Source organism: Gracilinanus agilis, chromosome 4, assembly GCF_016433145.1.
Source record: "Gracilinanus agilis isolate LMUSP501 chromosome 4, AgileGrace, whole genome shotgun sequence".
Taxonomy (NCBI): Eukaryota; Metazoa; Chordata; class Mammalia; order Didelphimorphia; family Didelphidae; genus Gracilinanus; species Gracilinanus agilis.
The window spans coordinates 286414733-286432424 of record NC_058133.1 but is presented as its reverse complement, the minus strand read 5'-3'; the positions used below and the strand labels follow the sequence as shown (position 1 = coordinate 286432424).

Sequence of the window (17692 nt, the reverse complement as noted above, 5' to 3'; positions counted from 1 at the left end):
CCTTTTCACCCTTGGATAATAAGAAATTAGCCTTCAAGCAACAGAGAACTACTGTGAAAATGAAAAGCCCAATCCAAAAATTTATACCATCATCTTTGAGGCTACTACTGCAAACGACCAGAAGACAATGTCTCACTCTTGACATTGGTCAATGTGGGAAAGGCAAATGGACATTTTATAGACTATAAATACAAACCTTCAGATAAATTCTTTTATTTTTATCTTTAAGTTTTGTTTTAAGTCCAGATTTTATTGCCTTCAGATCTCAAGGTGTTATAAAAAGGGATTTTTTTTTGAAAAATGCATAAAAAGATAAATTCAATTGACAACTCTACAGAGACTTAGAAATGTGTCCATGGGTTAAGGGTGAGAATTTACCACTTTTAATGCTTTATTTTGATTCTCAACTCATTGAAATTTCTTTCTTTGACTATATAACAACTATCAAATATTTTCCCCTTAGGAAGTTATCATGACCTTACTATGGTACTTAAAGAATCATTGCTAATTAGGAAAATTTTTAATGCTGTGAATTTTATTTTTATATTATGTGAACTCCTTCTTTTGTCTTCTAGGCAAAATACTCCATTGTGAAATATTGTGAATAAAGATGATCTTTGAGGAATTAGAAATTTAAATATTTTACTATTTGTAACTATCTCTATGGATAAAAACATTTCAGGCAAAGAAGTCTCTTTAAGCTGGTTCCTAGGTGATGTTTGAATTAAAAATTCGATCTGTTCCTCTGGTTGTTGATACCATTGCAATTCAGTCATTTAGTCAAGACTGACTCTTTGTGACCTCTGGGGACCATAGCACACCTGGCCTTTCTATTCTCCACCACCTCTTAAAGTCTATTCAAGCTCTTGTTCATTGCTTCCATGACACTCTATCCATCTCCTCCTTTGCTGGTCCCTCCTCCTTTTGCCTTCAATCTTTCCCAACATAAGTGACTTTTCAATGCGTCCTATCTACTCATTTTGTAGTCAAAGCAGCTAAGTTTCAACTTCAGTATTTGTCCTTCCAATGAATAGTCTGAATTAATTTCTTTAAGTATTGACTCATTTGATCCCCTGGTTGTCAAAGGGGTCTCAAAAGTTTTTTTTTCCAGCACCATAATTTGAAAACATCAATTCTGTGGTGCTCAGCTTTCCTTATAATTCAATTTTCACAATTATACATCACTGTTGGAAAAATCATAGCTTTATCTATAAGGACCTTTGTGAACAAGGTGATATCTCTGCTTTTTATTATGCTGTCCAAATTTATTATAGCTTTACTTCCAAGGAGCAGGCATCTTTTAATTTCATGGCTGCAGACACCATATGCATTGATCTTTGAGGCCAAAAATATAATACCATAGTATTTTGATAGTATATTTGATGCATATTTATGCCATACTGTTATTTGATGAAGGGCCATGGGTTCAACTTAACTGTTCCATTTTACTTTGCTATATGATCAAAATCATAGTGGCCTAAATAGAAAAGAGAATTCTTGCCCATGACATATAAGTTGAATCTTCACTCAAAGATGTAGTCTAAATTGAGCTCCCATGCATTACATATACAAATCCTTTCTTAGATGCATTTTTAGAATAAAAAGAACAAACAAGCAAACTCAGATTCTCTTTCTCTACTAAAAATGTGTTTTAATTACACCAAAATGTTTATTTCATCAACAACACACTGGAAACAAAATGGGAATACAAGACTAACTGTACAAATCGATGGGCCTTAAATACAATCATATACTTGGCAATATAAATGTATAAAATTGAATCTGCTATTCACTGAGGTGAAAAATAAATATGCGATCCAATCTGCTACCAATGCAAATCAGTAGTTGAATGTGCAAGCCAATGAATTTGGGAAAAGATTCTATAGATTCAAATTCTCCAGTCTTACAAATATAGGTGACAACAGATATAGTTAAAAAACCTCTGAGTTCCGTTTCTAGTATCTGAATTGGCAAAATATCTAGTGCTTCAACTTTTGAGGAACTTTGGAAACTACTCATAGCAGAATGTTTCAGAGAACACATGCTGTGTCTATGAATGTTCTATGTTCATTTGCTACCCCCAAAAAAATGAATGTTACTTTTACACATTCATAAATTTATTGTATATTTCTATTGATTATATTATGTTGTTTATGTTGATTGTATATATTGAGTGGATGACTAATGATTCTATGACCTCTTTATTTTCTATTTTCCTTCTAGTCATATTGTGAGCATTCAAATCCTATGCTCACAGGCTTTGTTCCTGGGAGAAAGTTCTTGGGGAAAACTAAAACTTGGTTTGTAAAGACCTCTTTAAGTAAGCAATCTAGATTATTTAAAAATGAGAGAAGGAAGGAAATGGATAGGATTGAGGGCCAGTAGAGATAAAGCATTCAATGGATCTTTGCTAAAGAATGGTTTAGGTCTTTTCCTCCAGGAGTATTCAGAATCTTTGGCAGCATCATTTTATCCTATCAATATAAGATTCAGATCTTACATATGGACCTTCTATTCTTTCACTTTTATCATGTTTATGTATATATTTTTAAATAACCAAAAAAAAGATGAGGCTATATGTTTAATTTTTTAGGTTTGATTACTCAGATTCTGTGGTTCTGTATGTTGGGATTAAAAGAGCTGGGTATAGTGAAGATACAGTAATAAAGTAAAAAGAGTAATGGCTTATAGTTCAAGGACCAGACTGCCTCTTACTACCTGTGTGATTTTGAGCAATTCATTTCACCTCACTGGGCACTGGTTTCTTCATCTGTAAAATAGAGATGAGCTAAATGACCTCTAAGGTCCTTTCTAGTGCTAAATCTATGTTCCCTTCTCATTTTTTAAATCATCTAGGTCTTTCTAAATTTGGTGGCTCGGCTATATAACATCTTACTGTCTAGCACTCAACACATTATGGACTCTAAAGAAATATTAAATAATCATCACAAAGAAAAATCGATTGGCTGTGGAGCTGTTACCCTAGTTAATTTGTTGTTGTTGAGTTATTTCAGTCCTGTCAGACTCTCTGTAACTCCATTTGGAGTTTTCTTGGCAAAGATCCTAGAGTGGTTTGCATTTTCCTTCTTCAGTTCATTTTACAAATGAGGAAACTGAAGCAAACAGAATTAAGTGACTTGCCCAGAATGACACAGCTAAGAGGGGCCAGATTTGAACTCATGAAGAGAAGTCTTTCTGACTCCAGGCCTGACATCTAGCTGTCCCTTACTAATTATCTATTAATATATAATGAGGTAATCAACTATAAAATCTAAATAAATCAATTTTACTATATTTACTACATATACATATTTATATCTATATATGTACAAGTATATATCTACATATATATCCTACTTTATATGGATTTTACTCTAAGTAGGATATATACAAGAAACTAATAATTTAATATTACCATATCATCCTTCTTTTTGGCTTTAAGCAGAATACAAATAAATTTCTTTATATCTTAATACCACAGAGTAATTACTTGTACGTAAATTTTTGTAATGATATGACTTGTCATGATGCAAAAATTCCAATATTCAATTATCATGAAAGTTATCCTAGAAATTAAAATCTAAAAAAGACCAATGGCTTGTGAAAGAAATCACAGAATTCCTAGGACCACAGGAATCCAGGGAGGGCCTTTACAACTGTAAAACTCTGTGTTGTTTAAAGCTTTGTGTTCCTATTCTATTTAGTTTAATTCGACTGCTCTTGTTGGAGTGGGAAATTTAAGGCCCACCAATGCAATGATGAAACTTGGCATATAGCCAATTGGCTACACTCCAACTACCTACAAGGTAATTTGGATATGGAGAAACCTTAACTCAGCTCTTGTATGCAGGTCTGTACCAGTGAACACTGGGGTATGGTTCTTGGGTTCTGGCACCATCCTTTTGTTATGGGAGGGCACTAAATGTAAAATCAAGGAGAGTTTTCTTCAGCTTGGGATCATCCTAATATTTTTCCTCTTTTATCTATTTTGACACTGAGATTTTGAGAAATCTTAGGAAATTGAAACACTTTTATGATCCTTTTAGGAGTTCTCATCAACTTCAAGGTCATCCAGAGGGCCATGCTAAGGGTGGAAAGAAGTTGAATGGCTTTGCAAAGTACTATTCATAACACCTCTTCCTCACTAATTTCTTAGAATCATAACTTCTTCTTGGAGTAGGGCAGTATTGGAATCACCCTCATCCTTCCGTGGGGATCCTGTGATTTGATAAGTAGCTTTATTTCAAAGACTACCTCCTGATGGTGCCCCTAGAATGAGGGACAAGAGGCAACTGAGCATTATTATTACTCCCAGGTAACTTAAGATTCAGCTCTAGATTACTTTTGTTTTAATTATTGAAATGAAAACTGGCATAGATTTCACATGGGAGTGGGTGTTGGATCTCAATTTTCCTCCCAGCTTGATCAGTGATGTCCTTTTAGGATTTATCAAAGGGTAAACCACTTACATGCACTGTACCCTCTTGAATGTAGAACAACATAAAAAGTCTCCTATTTCTTTTCTAGTGACAACAAAAATATTCAGATCACTTGCATACATGCTTAGTTCCTAGAGAAAGTCAAGACATAGTTCCTGATGATCTCATGATCCCTCCAAGTACAAGATCAGAAAGACTGTTTTAAAATGGCAAAAGGCCAGGAAGGGTGGTAGACTGTGTGGTGGCATACACCTATAATCTTAGCTACTGGAGAGGTGAACCTCGTGGATTGCATGAGTTTGGGGGGGGGGTCTAAGTTTTCATGGACTAGGCTAACTGGGTGCCCACTAAGTTTGATGTGAATATGGAGAATCCCTAGGAGCAGGTTGCCTAAGGAGAGGTGAGCCAGCCCAGGTCAAAAATGAAGTAGGTCAAGGCTTCTAAAATGATGGATCACCCTTATGACCATCTTTACAGTTATTTAGAGCATTATTTGAGGAAGAGCTGCAATTATATTTGAGGGCCAACATCTTATCTACATCATGGACCAAAACTATTTTAAGTGAGTGACCAGTAAGTCAGCATATGACTAGCCTCTGCATTTCCAGGCGATGTGAATTAGGAAAACTCAGACATTTTTTAAAGAATGAGAGAATGGTTGAAGGAAAAGCAAGTAGTGGTGCTGTTACATATTTAAGATCCACTACTTAGTGGATCTTTCTTTGCTAATTCAGGTCCTTTCCTTTAGCACATTTTCAGATCCCAGTTTCAGAATTTCATTAACAATAATAATTTTGGTCCCAATAATATAAACCCAGATATTAAATCTGGATATGAGTTTCTTTGCATTCTTCTCCCTTTCTGTTCTTTATTTGTCTCTTCCCTTTTCTTCCTACAGTGTTGATCAACCTGTTCTATTTCCCTTTGCTCCCCTTTTTCTTCTGTCTTTTGGCCCTGGCTCCTTCCTTGTCTTTCTTTAAGATGAGATGACAGTTTGATTAAATGGAAATTTTCTTCCATTGACTTAACGTATGGTAGTATAATCAACAACAGATCCTCTGTGCAAAGAGTGCCACGTCTGTAAACATCACCTACACTAGTTAAGGGAGTGAAGAAAATCACACAGTTTAAATTCAAGAGACCTTAGCTCAGATCCTGACTCTGCTAACTCTCTGGACCTCTGTTTTCTCATCAATAAAATAAGAAAGTTGGATGATGTGATCTTTAAAATGTGCCTCCTTTAAAATGACTTTGAGTTGCTTTTCTTTTATGTAGGATGGTCAGATCTTCAGGGTCACCCTTATGACCATCTTTACAGCTATTTAGAACATTACTTGAGGAAGAGCTGCAACTATATTTGAACACCAACATCTTATGTATATCATGAACGAAAACTAGTTTAAGTGAGTGATGATATTTGTCATCAAAAGTGTTTTAAATCTTAACATATAGACCAAAAGTGTGTGTACTTAGAAGTTATTAAGAAACCTATATTCATTCTTTCATTTCAAACTAGAGAAAGTCATTTATAAAGCATAATTTAGACATGGTGAGGCAAATATTAAGTAGGAAATTTGTTTAATTGTTATTGAATACCCATAGATGGCACCATCATATTTCAAAACAAGAGGAGGGCCTGAAGTTGAATGGCGTATCTGCTTTTTTTTTTACTGTGATTATTAATAACATTCTTGGGTCTCCCAGTCTGTCACTCAATGAATTGCCCTCCGCCAACAGAAAATTTACTTTCATACTTCATTCTAAATTGGGCAAGGGAAGTCAAATTAGAATATCTTGCCTTTGTGTAAGACTTTTCCCTCCAAGTGTTTTCATCTAGTTTAACCATTTCTTGGGGTTGATAGAATGGATATTATCTGCACTTTTTTTTGCAGATGAGGAAATAGAGATCTACAACAATTATGCATCTTGTCTCAAGTCATATAACTAATTAGTGGCAAAAATTACTAATCCTTTTTCCTTTGTGGATTATGTCCAATTTACCCTAAATATCTTGTTAAGCTGCTAGGGGCAACTATGTAGTATAGTATAGTGGATAGAGCATCAGGCCTGGAGCAGGAAGGACATCAGTTCAAATCTGGCCTCAGACACCTCCTAGCTGTGTGACCCTGAGCAAGTCGCTCATCCCTGATTACCTAGTCCTTGCCACTCTTCTGTCTTAGAACTGATAGTAAGTCAGAAGATCAGAGTTTAATAATAATAATAATAGCAGCTAGTATATACCATTTTAAGATTTGCAAAGAGCTTTACAAATGTTATCTCATTTTATCCTCACAACAACCTTGGGAAGTTGATATTATTATTATCCCTTTTTCATAGATGAAAAAAAAAACAAGGCGGAGAGAGGTCAAGTGACTTGTCCAGGGTCACACAGTTAGTATGTTCCTGAGGCAGGATTTAAATTAAGATTTTCTTGAGTTCCAGTCCAGGAGTCTAACATTGTGTCACCCTGATGCCTATTTGTTTGCACATTATGTCCTCCATTAGACTGTGAACTTCTTGAAAGCAAGGGCTTTTAAAAAATCTTTCTTTATATCTCTAGAATCTCCCAAAGTGTTTAGTACATAGGAGGTGCTTAATAAATGAATGACCTCAGATACTTCTTAGCTCTGTGATCCTGGACAAATCTCAACCTAATTTGTCTCAATTTCTTCATCTGTAAAAATGAGCTAGAGAAGGAAATGGCAAACCACTCCAAGATCTTTCCAAGAAAACCCCAAATGGGGTCATGAAGAGACAGACACGACTGAAAATGACTGAACAACAACAATAATAAGTGCATATTAACTTGACTCCTACTGTGGTGCACCTTCAATATTACCACCATGTCTCTGAGTCCTGATCACCTTCAAAAATCTTTGAGAATCATATTAGCATCTATTAAAGAATGACTCAGGCTGAATCATCCAACAAACAGTGGCAAAGTTATCAGAATAGCTTTCCTAAAATTCCTTTCTTCAGCACTTTCTGCATGCTCAGGTAACATCTTTCCTGAAACTCTCATTGGTGACAATGGTAGGCTCCATAGCTCACTAAAAACAGTTAATAACACTGCTGTGTTTTCTATGCTGTCAAGGGGACAGTTCTCCTTTTATCTTTCCAGGCTTTTATGCTCGAGTGCTGCTTTTCAGCCTTCACTTGATCCCACGAAGGTCTCTTTCAAAATAGTTGATGCATCCCTAGCGTGTTTTCCCTCATTCAAATACACTAAAATACTGACTATGAAAATGCCAGGTGTCTCCCCCCATTCGACTTACTTTGTAGCTAGAATCATCTTTTTCCTTGCTGTCTGTTCTTTTTGTTCCATATGCTGTCTGGCAAGATGTTCTCCTACTGCCTTGGCTGGAAACTCTGTTTCACAAGTGTAGCCAAAATCCCGAGCCAAATGTAAAGCTTCTCCTGTTGACAGAAGAAAAAAAAATCAATCCTCATATAAATAAATTCTCAACAGAAGTATCTTATATTTTGTAAAATAGTATGCCTCTTGAGGTATGTCCAGGTGGGCATTCTCCCATTCATTTCCATAATTCCTTTATGGGAAGAGAGGGAGATATTATATTTTAATTTGGAAATAGAGATTAATAATAATAGCCAACATTGGGAAATAGGTGGTATTATTATCTTTATTTTATATTGAGGAAACTGAGGTTAAATGACTTGCCCAGACTCTTACAGATATGAGCAAGGTTGGATTCAAACTCAAGTCTCTCTGAGTCCAAGCCAGGGATTTTATCCACTGAATTGTCTAGTTGTCTTATTTGCCTAATTACTCAGCAAACTGGTAAAAGAGCCAGGAACAGAAACTGGAATTCTCAACTTCCCATCCAAGATTCTAGCCACTGAGCCAGATTGCCTTCTGCATGTACTCATCAGAAGTTCAACATGTGAATACCCTGGGGAGAAATCCTACAGATTTGTTGCTTTACTTGCATCTGATTTAATCCCCCACCATACAATTAATATTCTAAGTTTGTCAACATTATTAATGATATTTGATAAATGGACCTAAAAGATTATTGGAATAATTCGATGTACTTTGAAAAGTATAATAAATTATTTTCAATACGATGACATTACATTATTAAAGAAAGAGTATGATTTCTTTTAAAAATGAATGTATATTAATATTGTGCTTTCAAGAAAGTTTCAGTGAACTATGACAACTTTTACTGAGTTCGTTACAAACTTTGAGTAATAAAAACACAAAATTCTTTTTGAAAAATAAGATAAGCATGAAAGATATTGTCAAAAGTATACAAGATGATTATAAGGGAATACTACTTAGAAGGCAGAGATCATATTCATGAGATATGATTTATCAAATGAACTATTTTTTGATAATTCAGGCCGAATAATCACCAAACAGTGCCCACTATGTATAAGGCACAGTACTTGGCATTATGGGTGATATAAGTATCATCAGCCTTGATAAGAAGTTTACAAATGCTTTCATGTGATTGACAATCACGTGAAAAGATAATTAATCATATAGTAAGAAATGAGTAATACAGATTGTTTGGGTTAAAAGAGCTGGGAGAGATATTATCCTTGTGGGCTTGTGAGATCTTCCTATAATCACATGATCAACCAGATTTTATTATTAAGACAAGCATCATGACAAACAACAAAATCTAATCAGCTGCAAGTGAGCAAATCAGTTGTTGGGTGGCCACCTCACACAATAGATTTTTTTAAAATCACTACCTCTTGTTGTAAAGACAAATTGGGACAAAAAAATGATTTCAGGAATGAAATAGAGAATACCTAATGACAGTAGTGGAAAGTAAAGGGTGGCATAGAATAGGAGAGGTAATAGATATTACAGAAGAATGAATGTTTTGAAGCAAATTTCGGAAGAAAATTTTAAAATAATTGAATAACCAAACCAAAGACTCACAATTTTAGCCTGAGATGAGTACTATTTGATAAATTTCCATACAGAATGATGAAGTTAATTACAGAAAACACCAAATGAGGAAACAACTTAAGATCCAAGAAAAGATCAGTTGGAAGTAGACTTTTCCCTTTAAATGTCCCTGATTATTTCACTTCATTTCAGTTCAACTCTTAACATCTTAAAAGGAATTTTCTTGTAATTTTAGCTCAGCTTAATTATTTTTCCGCTAATGTATATAAAATAGCTGTGAGAAATATCAGCACTTAAACTGAGACCTTATTAATTCATATGGAAACTGAACTGGATAGTCAGAGGATATGAATTTAAGACGTGGATCGGAAATTATCATGTAAGACTATTGTTATTTCTCCTTCCTAAGTTTCAGCTTCCCCATATGTAAAATGGGATGATATCTCACAAGCCACTTATGAGGAAAATTTTTGCAATTACTCTTCCTATACTATATTTGTACCTTGTATTGCTAATGCCTATGGAAAAAAAAGAAAATTTGTCAATTTGCACTCTCTTTATAATTGTATCAAGAATAATAATCATTATTTCTTAAATAACATTTTGCTCTGTTCTTAAGATTTGCTGTTTAAGTATGTGAAATCATTTATTGAACTTAATTACCTGGGGTAAAACTAGAGAACTAAAACTTAAGCATATTTATACAAATTCACACAAATTATCATTTATTGACAGATAATTAATTTACTATGGTCAAAAAAATGGAATATAAATAAATAAATGGAAAAAAGGGATTGTAAACAAGTCCTAATTTGTGCATTTGCTAATTGTTCTCTCATATTGGCAATTAACAGCAAGTCTTTAGAAGTAATAAACATATACAGTATGTAAAATGCTTCCCTCTCCCATTTTACCTAAAAAAATGGAATTACCCACAATTAATTAATTTGAGATGTTTAAGCTTTGTGATGAAGCTATCATTTTCGTATATTGATTTGAAAAGCAATTCCTTTCACCAGAATCTTGTAATATTTACAGTTTCAGAATTTAAAATATATTAGAGTATACCTGACATAAGAAATAACACATGGTCACCACTGAGCACAATTAGGTAGTAACAGAAAACAAGATTATCCTCATGTGGGGCCATTTGAAAGGGACTAGCTTAACATGAGCCAAGACGATTGGCATCTTCAGAGGAAAAGAAAAAGAGAGATAAACGGCAAGATCATTTAAAATCAGTCACTGACTGAAACTAAAAATATTTCTCAGCCCTTCCATAGTTCTAAGATACTTGGTTATTTCCTAAGCATTCTTCTACTCAACTGTCAAAATGTTCTTCCCAAAGTCCACATATGAACATATCACCCCTTCCCTCTATGCCACAAATTCCAGTGGCTCCCTATTTAAGATCAAATCTAAAATTCTGGGATTGACTTTTAAAACCTTTCATAACCTGGGCCCCTTCCTATCTTTCCAGATTTCTTATACTTTTTTTCTATACCAATTATATATAATAACAAACTTCCTCACAAGTTTTCCCAAGTTATATGATCAAACTTATCTCCATCCTTTCTTTCCCTCCCCACTCCCAGAGCTGGCAGATGATTCTATTTGGGTTGTATGTGTATCATCGTGTAAAACATATTTCCATATTGTTCACTTTTGACTTTTGTGAGTAATCTTATAAAGCCAAAACCCCCAAATATAAACCCAAATAAACAATGATTTCATCTACATTCTGACTCTAGCAGTTCTCTCTCTAGAGCAGGATAGCACTCTTTGTCATAAGTCCCTCAGAATTGTCCTGGATCATTGTATTGCTAATAGCTAAGTCTATCATAGTTAATCATTCCATAATATTGTTATTACTGTGTACAATGTTTTCCTGGTTCTGCTTATTTCACCCTGCATCAGTCCATGAAGATCCAGAGTTCTTATACTTTACTCCCTTCTACAAACTCTTAGATCCAGTTATACTGCACTCCTTGCTCTTCTTCAGAGAAGTCACCCCAGGAGACTCCATCATTTTCAATTGTTGTGATGAATGCCTTGTATTCTCTCCCTCTTCATTTCTGTCTCCTGGTTTCCTTCAAATTCCAATTAAAATCCCTTTCATTCTATAAGAAGCTTTTATTATCTCCATTAGTGCTGATGATTGCCCTCTGAGTTTATTTCCAGTTTATTCTCTCTCTCCCTCTCTCTCTCTCTCTCTCTCTCTCTCTCTCTCTCTCTCTCTCTCTCCATGATAGTTAGATATAGACAAAGACAGAGATAGAGATAGATGATAGATATACATATATAAATATATGTATATAGATAGTCCATATGGAGTTTGTCAGCAGGCCGCCTCCTCCATTAGATGGTGAATTCCTTGAGTAGAGGGACTGTATTTTTCCCTTCTTTCTTTATATGTCTAGCACTTAGCACAGTGCCTGAAATATAGTAGGTGCTTAATTAATTCCTGTTGTCTGACAGGATTTGCCAAAAATGGAAAGGTCCTGAATTTGAAGTGAGAGATTCTGGGTCAAATTCAGATTCTATCATTTAGTAGTTGTGTGACTTTGGATAATTCACTTAACATCTCCAGGATACATTTTATCTGCAAAATGAAGGGACTGGATTACATAAAGTCTAAAATCGCAACTAACTCTAAAATGATTACTATTTAATCTAATGAGCAGCTGGTGGCACAATGGATAGAGTGATGGCCCTGGAGTCAGGAAAATTCATCATGATTCAGACCTGACCTCAGACACTAGCTGTGTGATCCTGGACTAGTCACTTCACCTTATTTGCCTCAGTTTCTTTATCTGTAAAAATGAGCTGAAGAAGTAAATGGAAAATCACTCTAGGATCTTTGCCAAGAAAACCCCAAATGGGGTCATGAACAATCAGGCATGACCGAAATGACTGAATAAATTTTACCTAGAAGGAAAATTGTCCCCACAACAAGTGTGGACTTCAAGTCTCATTTGAGTCACGGAGTAACTATATAAGTATTATTATCCTTTAATAGTAGATTTAATTGTTCCCTTATGCATAGCTACATATTGAATCAGTTATATGAGAACACATACTTAAAAAGCCTTTAGGAAGTTATAGTAGAATTATTGGATTTTTTTTCTCTACTCTTTGTCATAATTCCTATTTATTCAATAGTGAGAGAAGAAAAATGGTGCAAACAGGAAGATAACATTTTTATTAAATTTCCTGCTAAAACCTGCTTCATGGGGATCTGGTCTACTTTATGCAAAAACCTTACCGTGCAGTAGCTCTTAAAACAGTTTGAACAGAACAGCTGCTATTTACATTTACACTGACAGTCAGATCCTTCCCTCCCCCAATTATGTTTACTGCTTTTTGTGCTTGTGAGATAACATTGTTATAGGATGTTCAGCAATGCTGCACCAAATGGAATGGCAAGTGAAGACACACTGATACGGAGCTAGAATGTGTATATCAAACCACATAAACTTTGGGTGTGAGGACCTAGGAATGAATTGATAGAGGGAAGGAAGGAGGGAGAGAGGAAGGGAAGGAAGAAGGAATGGATGGATGAATGAAAGAATGAATGAATGAAAACCATCCATGATAGTCAAGATAAAGGTATGACCAAACCATTTGCTATAGATTCTTAAAAGACACGTGAGAATTTAGAAAATAGTCCTTCTATGGTCAGAAGCACAATGTAAAAGATGCTGGAAGAGGTGACTTGTATGATAATGAAGAGAACCTGTGTCTTCTATCTTTTCATAATCTTCTATCATGGGACAAAATGAGCTAAGTTCATTTTGCCTTGTGGGTAAAGAATATGCAAGGAGGAATGAATGAATGAATGAAAAAATATTAAATGCCTACAATGTACCAAGAACTATGCTAAGCTATTTACAAATGTAATCCCATTTAATTCTCAAAACAACCCCAAGATCAAAGTGGTATTATTATGTCCATTTTACAGTTGAGAAAACTGAGGCAGCCAGGTTAAGTGACTTGCCCAGGGTCACACAGCTGCTCTTTTAGACTGGATATGAACTTAGATCTTCTTGATTTTAGTCTCAGTACTCTATCCACTATGCCATATAGTTACCTCCTAAGGATGGAAATCTTTCATTAATTTGCGCAGAGGAGAGAATGCTTCCCTTTATATATGCTCGAGAAAACAAGTTTAATTGTAGAGACTAGTTTGGAAAGGATGAGGTGAAGTGCCACTCTCACTTATTAGGAAAGTTTAATACATGCAGCTTAAAAAAAAAGAGAGAGAGCTCCATTTGCTGATAAGCCTCCTCACTTTCTTATGTCTCCCATTGATGCAATATACAACTCATTTCATTTCGCTCATTGCAAATATTCCCAATTGGGAGGCAGGATGAAGGGATGTTTACAAGGCTATTTATTCTTCTGACCACAACTGCAAGTTCAATAAATCTACTCCAAGTCTTTCCTAAATGACAATAGAGGCTGCTTATAGAAAAAATTTTCTTCAGTTACAGAGAACCTTGATTTCCAATGAGTGATTAATATTTTGTTAGCATGTTAAGTTTTGCAGAACATTTTCCTAAAACCCTGTGAGGCGAGTAGTAGAAGTATAACTTATTCCCATTTTAAAGATGAGGAATCATCCTCTAAGAGGTTAAATAACTTGGTTTCAGGGCTGGTAAGTGACTGAGGGGGAATTCCAACCCACGTCTCCCAGATATAGTTTTAGAACTCTATCTACTACAATATGCTATCTTTCAATAATAGATGACATTTATGTAGCACTTAAAGATTTCCAAAGAACTTTGCACATTTTATCTTACTGGATTCTGTGTTGAGGATGGCAGAATCCCAGTCAATGTAAATGATACAAAAAGGCATAAAATAGAAAATTTCATCCTCTTCCTGAAGCTACAAGCCTTCTTATGTTATATCGCAGAATCCAAAGAGAAAAATCTAGGTAAATGATATCATTTTTTAACAAATAAATGATATACAGAAATTAAGACTTTTCATTTTAATTAGAATTTAAGATACTGTAGTAAGATAAGCAAGATAGTAGTAAGATGGCTATGATAAAATAATTAAATTGAATGAAACAAAATTGAGGCAATGAAATAGAAATAATATAAATAATTGTCCTGAGATAACAGATCTTCATATTCTTTCACAGACTTAATTATAATAATTTTATTTGACTGTCAAAATCTTAATCATTTGGAGTTTTTACTAAGAAGGGAGAGTTTTTATTCTTTATATTGAGAAATAGGAGAAAAGGCTTGGAAGGTTGCTTTCCAAACAAACTTGTCATATACATCAGAAGGCCCCATTAATTACTATCTTATGACCTTGAACAAATAACTTAGCCAAATTAGTCCTCAGTTTCTTCATCTGTAAAAAGGAATTTGATTACATGATCCCTAGGGTTATTTCCAATTCTATAATCCTATGACACTAGGAGGGTGTCTCAATAGAAACAATTACAGAATAACGATTTTCATAGGAATGATCCCATCTCAAAAAAATCATTGTAGCAATTTCCCACTACAACAAGAAGAAATCATACAAATGAATATGTGCTAAAAATTCCTGAGTTCATTTAAATGTTGATTCTGAAAATCACATGGTCATGACCTTAACTTTTTAAGGAACAAGACGGGAAATAACAAATCATCTTTATGTAACTGATGATTCCTGAAGAGTAAAAACAGCTATCCTTGTTAGGTTATTGTCTTGAATGAGTTAAATGAAAAAAGACAATTTTTAGAATGTAATAAAGGCTCACTTTGACATTGATGTTATGGGCATAACTCAGAAAGCTCATGTACAAGACTACATCACTGTATAGAATAACCAAAATAATCAAATCTATTACAGTAAAATGCTCTCTAGTACTACATCTATTTGAGTTAGATTGATATATTATTTATCAAAACAACAGTCATTCATACTTGAAGCATTTAAAATATATTTTAGTAGTTAATTTGAACAATAGTCTTGTTAAAAAAACATAATCAAAGAGTTAGAGGGGATCAGTGAGACCTTTTATTCCAACTCAGACCCCAACATAAACCATCTCTATGAAATATTCAAATGGCCATTCAGCTTTTGCCTGAAGACTGCTAATAAGTGGAAACCCCTGTCTTTTGGTGAAATCCATTTCACTGGAATATAGCTCTGTTAGCAAATTTTCTCTTATACTGAACCCGAATCTACCTCTCTACAACTTCTACTTTAACCCCTATTTCTACCCGCTGGGAATGAGCACAAGTCTAACTCTATTTTTATATAGTAATGGTTCAAACACTTCAAATCAGTTATGTCTTCTCCTCTCCAGTCTAAAAATTCCTAGCTTCTTTCTTTGTTTCTCATATGATATCAGATCAAGGGCCTTCAAAATCTTGGTCATCTGCTTCTCCAACTTGTCAATGTCTTTCCTGAACTATAGTTCTCTAAACCAAATGCAGTATTCCATATGTATTTTGACTAAAGCTAAATATAGTAAGAACATTTCCTCCTTCATTACTGACACTCTTCCCCTCAGCTCAGACTAAGATGGCATTAGCTTTTCTAGTTATTGCATCACAATTTGTCAGAATCGTGGAGGATATTCAACACAGAGTCCAAATTGATTCCCTACACATGGTAAATAAAGTCTTTTGGATCTCCTTGATTGCAAATGACTTTGTGTGGATCGCATCAAGCCCTAGAAGGCCACAGAGACATCTAAATTAGATTCATAGCCACTGCAGAACCCAGATTATGACATGCAGTTGGATGGATAATCCATCGAGTTAGTTCACCAGTATCTATGTTGGACATGGACAATAAACTTGGTCCAGAATTAAATAGAAGAAAAGAGGAAACTAGATCTTATTTGGGAAATTATGCAGTGTTTGCAATAATCCTAAGCATTCTTTTGAAACCAAACCTCTTTTTTTAACACTAATTTTCTCCTAGGGATGTTCTATGTTTGTGAATCATGATGCCAACAGTCTTCAAAAGATTCAAAATTGTTCATTATCCAAATGGCATAGAGAAATGTATTGTGGCTATAAATAGGCTGTAGTATGTTACCAATGATCATTTATGCTCAATAAATGGCATAAAAGACATCATCAAAGAGATGCATGACATGACCAGAAAATGAGGTAGGCTTGCCACATATCAATGGAAAAACCAAATATTATACTAGTACCCATCCCCTGCAAAAAACCTAGAGGAAGACCCTCATGTGAACTCCTTAAAAGTATTTGTAGAAGGACACGGATAAGAGTTATGTTGAATAAGAAGGTGGGGGAAAGTTGTCATCTGTAACAATGGAGGGTTTATCTATATAATATAATTCTATATCTATTGGATGAGCACCGTGTTTGTGATTTATGCTGACTTTACAATCCACTAAAACTCTCAGAACTTTTTCAGACTAATTTCTACCTAAACACCTGACTCCCTTGTTTTGTATTGGTAAAGTTGATTCTTAATAGAAGTAAACAACTTACATTTATCCCTACTGAATTTCAGCTTATTTCATTTGCTCTAACATTCTAGCCTTTTGAGATATTTTTTAATCTTGTTAAAATATTCATTCATATATTAAGTATCACTTTCAGTTTCACATTATATGCAAATTTGATAAGAATACCATATATGCCTTTGTCCAAGTCATCAATAAAAATGTTAAGTAGCATAGGGTCAAAGACAGCTTCCTGGGAGACTCTGATTCTCTGGTCCTTTTGTCTTATTTTAAAACTCTAACAAAACAGTCCCAGGCAAACAGGAATTGATTCTACTTTATCAAATGCCTATGAGATATTTAGTGAAGGGATAGAGGAGAAGCTAGGTGGCATAGAGTGCCAGATCTAGAGTCAAGAAGACTCTTCTTCCTGAGTTTAAATTCAGCCTTGGGCACATTAGCTGTGTGACTCTGGACAAAAGATGCTTAACTGTCTGTCTCAGTTTCTTCTTCTGTAAAATGAGCTGGAGAAGGAAATGACAAACCACTTTAGTATCTTTGCCAAGAAATTCCAAATGGAGAAGGCACAAAGAATTGGACACAAATGAATCTGAACACCAACAAAAGGAAAGAAATTCTTCAGTTTCCCTGCATTTACTATTTAACAGTCTTCAAGACATCTTCAATCTCTGTATGTCTCAGTTACTTCTAAATATAAAAGAGGGTTCTTAATTTTTTTTAAATATGTTTCTTGAGGGCAGCTAGGTGCCTCAGTTGATAGAGAGTCAGGTCTAGAGGCAAGAGGTCCTGGATTAAAATCTGTCATCAGACACTTCCTAGCTATGTGGCGCTAGGCAAGTCAATGACTATCCTTTATTGCTCTTCTGCCTTGGAACCAATACAGTACTGATTCTAAAATGGAAGGTGAAGGTT

The 17692-nt window shown here is 34.7% G+C and overlaps 1 protein-coding gene across 1 annotated transcript in view; it reads right to left on the bottom strand.

Annotated features, from left to right (window-relative positions):
- The window catches only part of TFAP2D (transcription factor AP-2 delta), a 75470-nt gene that overhangs the window by 26399 nt on the left and 31379 nt on the right, over positions 1 to 17692 (bottom strand). Inside the window, exon 6 of the mRNA XM_044674734.1 lies at positions 7715 to 7856. Within this exon, the coding sequence (XP_044530669.1) occupies positions 7715 to 7856 (142 nt within the window). The remainder of the gene's footprint in view (positions 1 to 7714; positions 7857 to 17692) is intronic.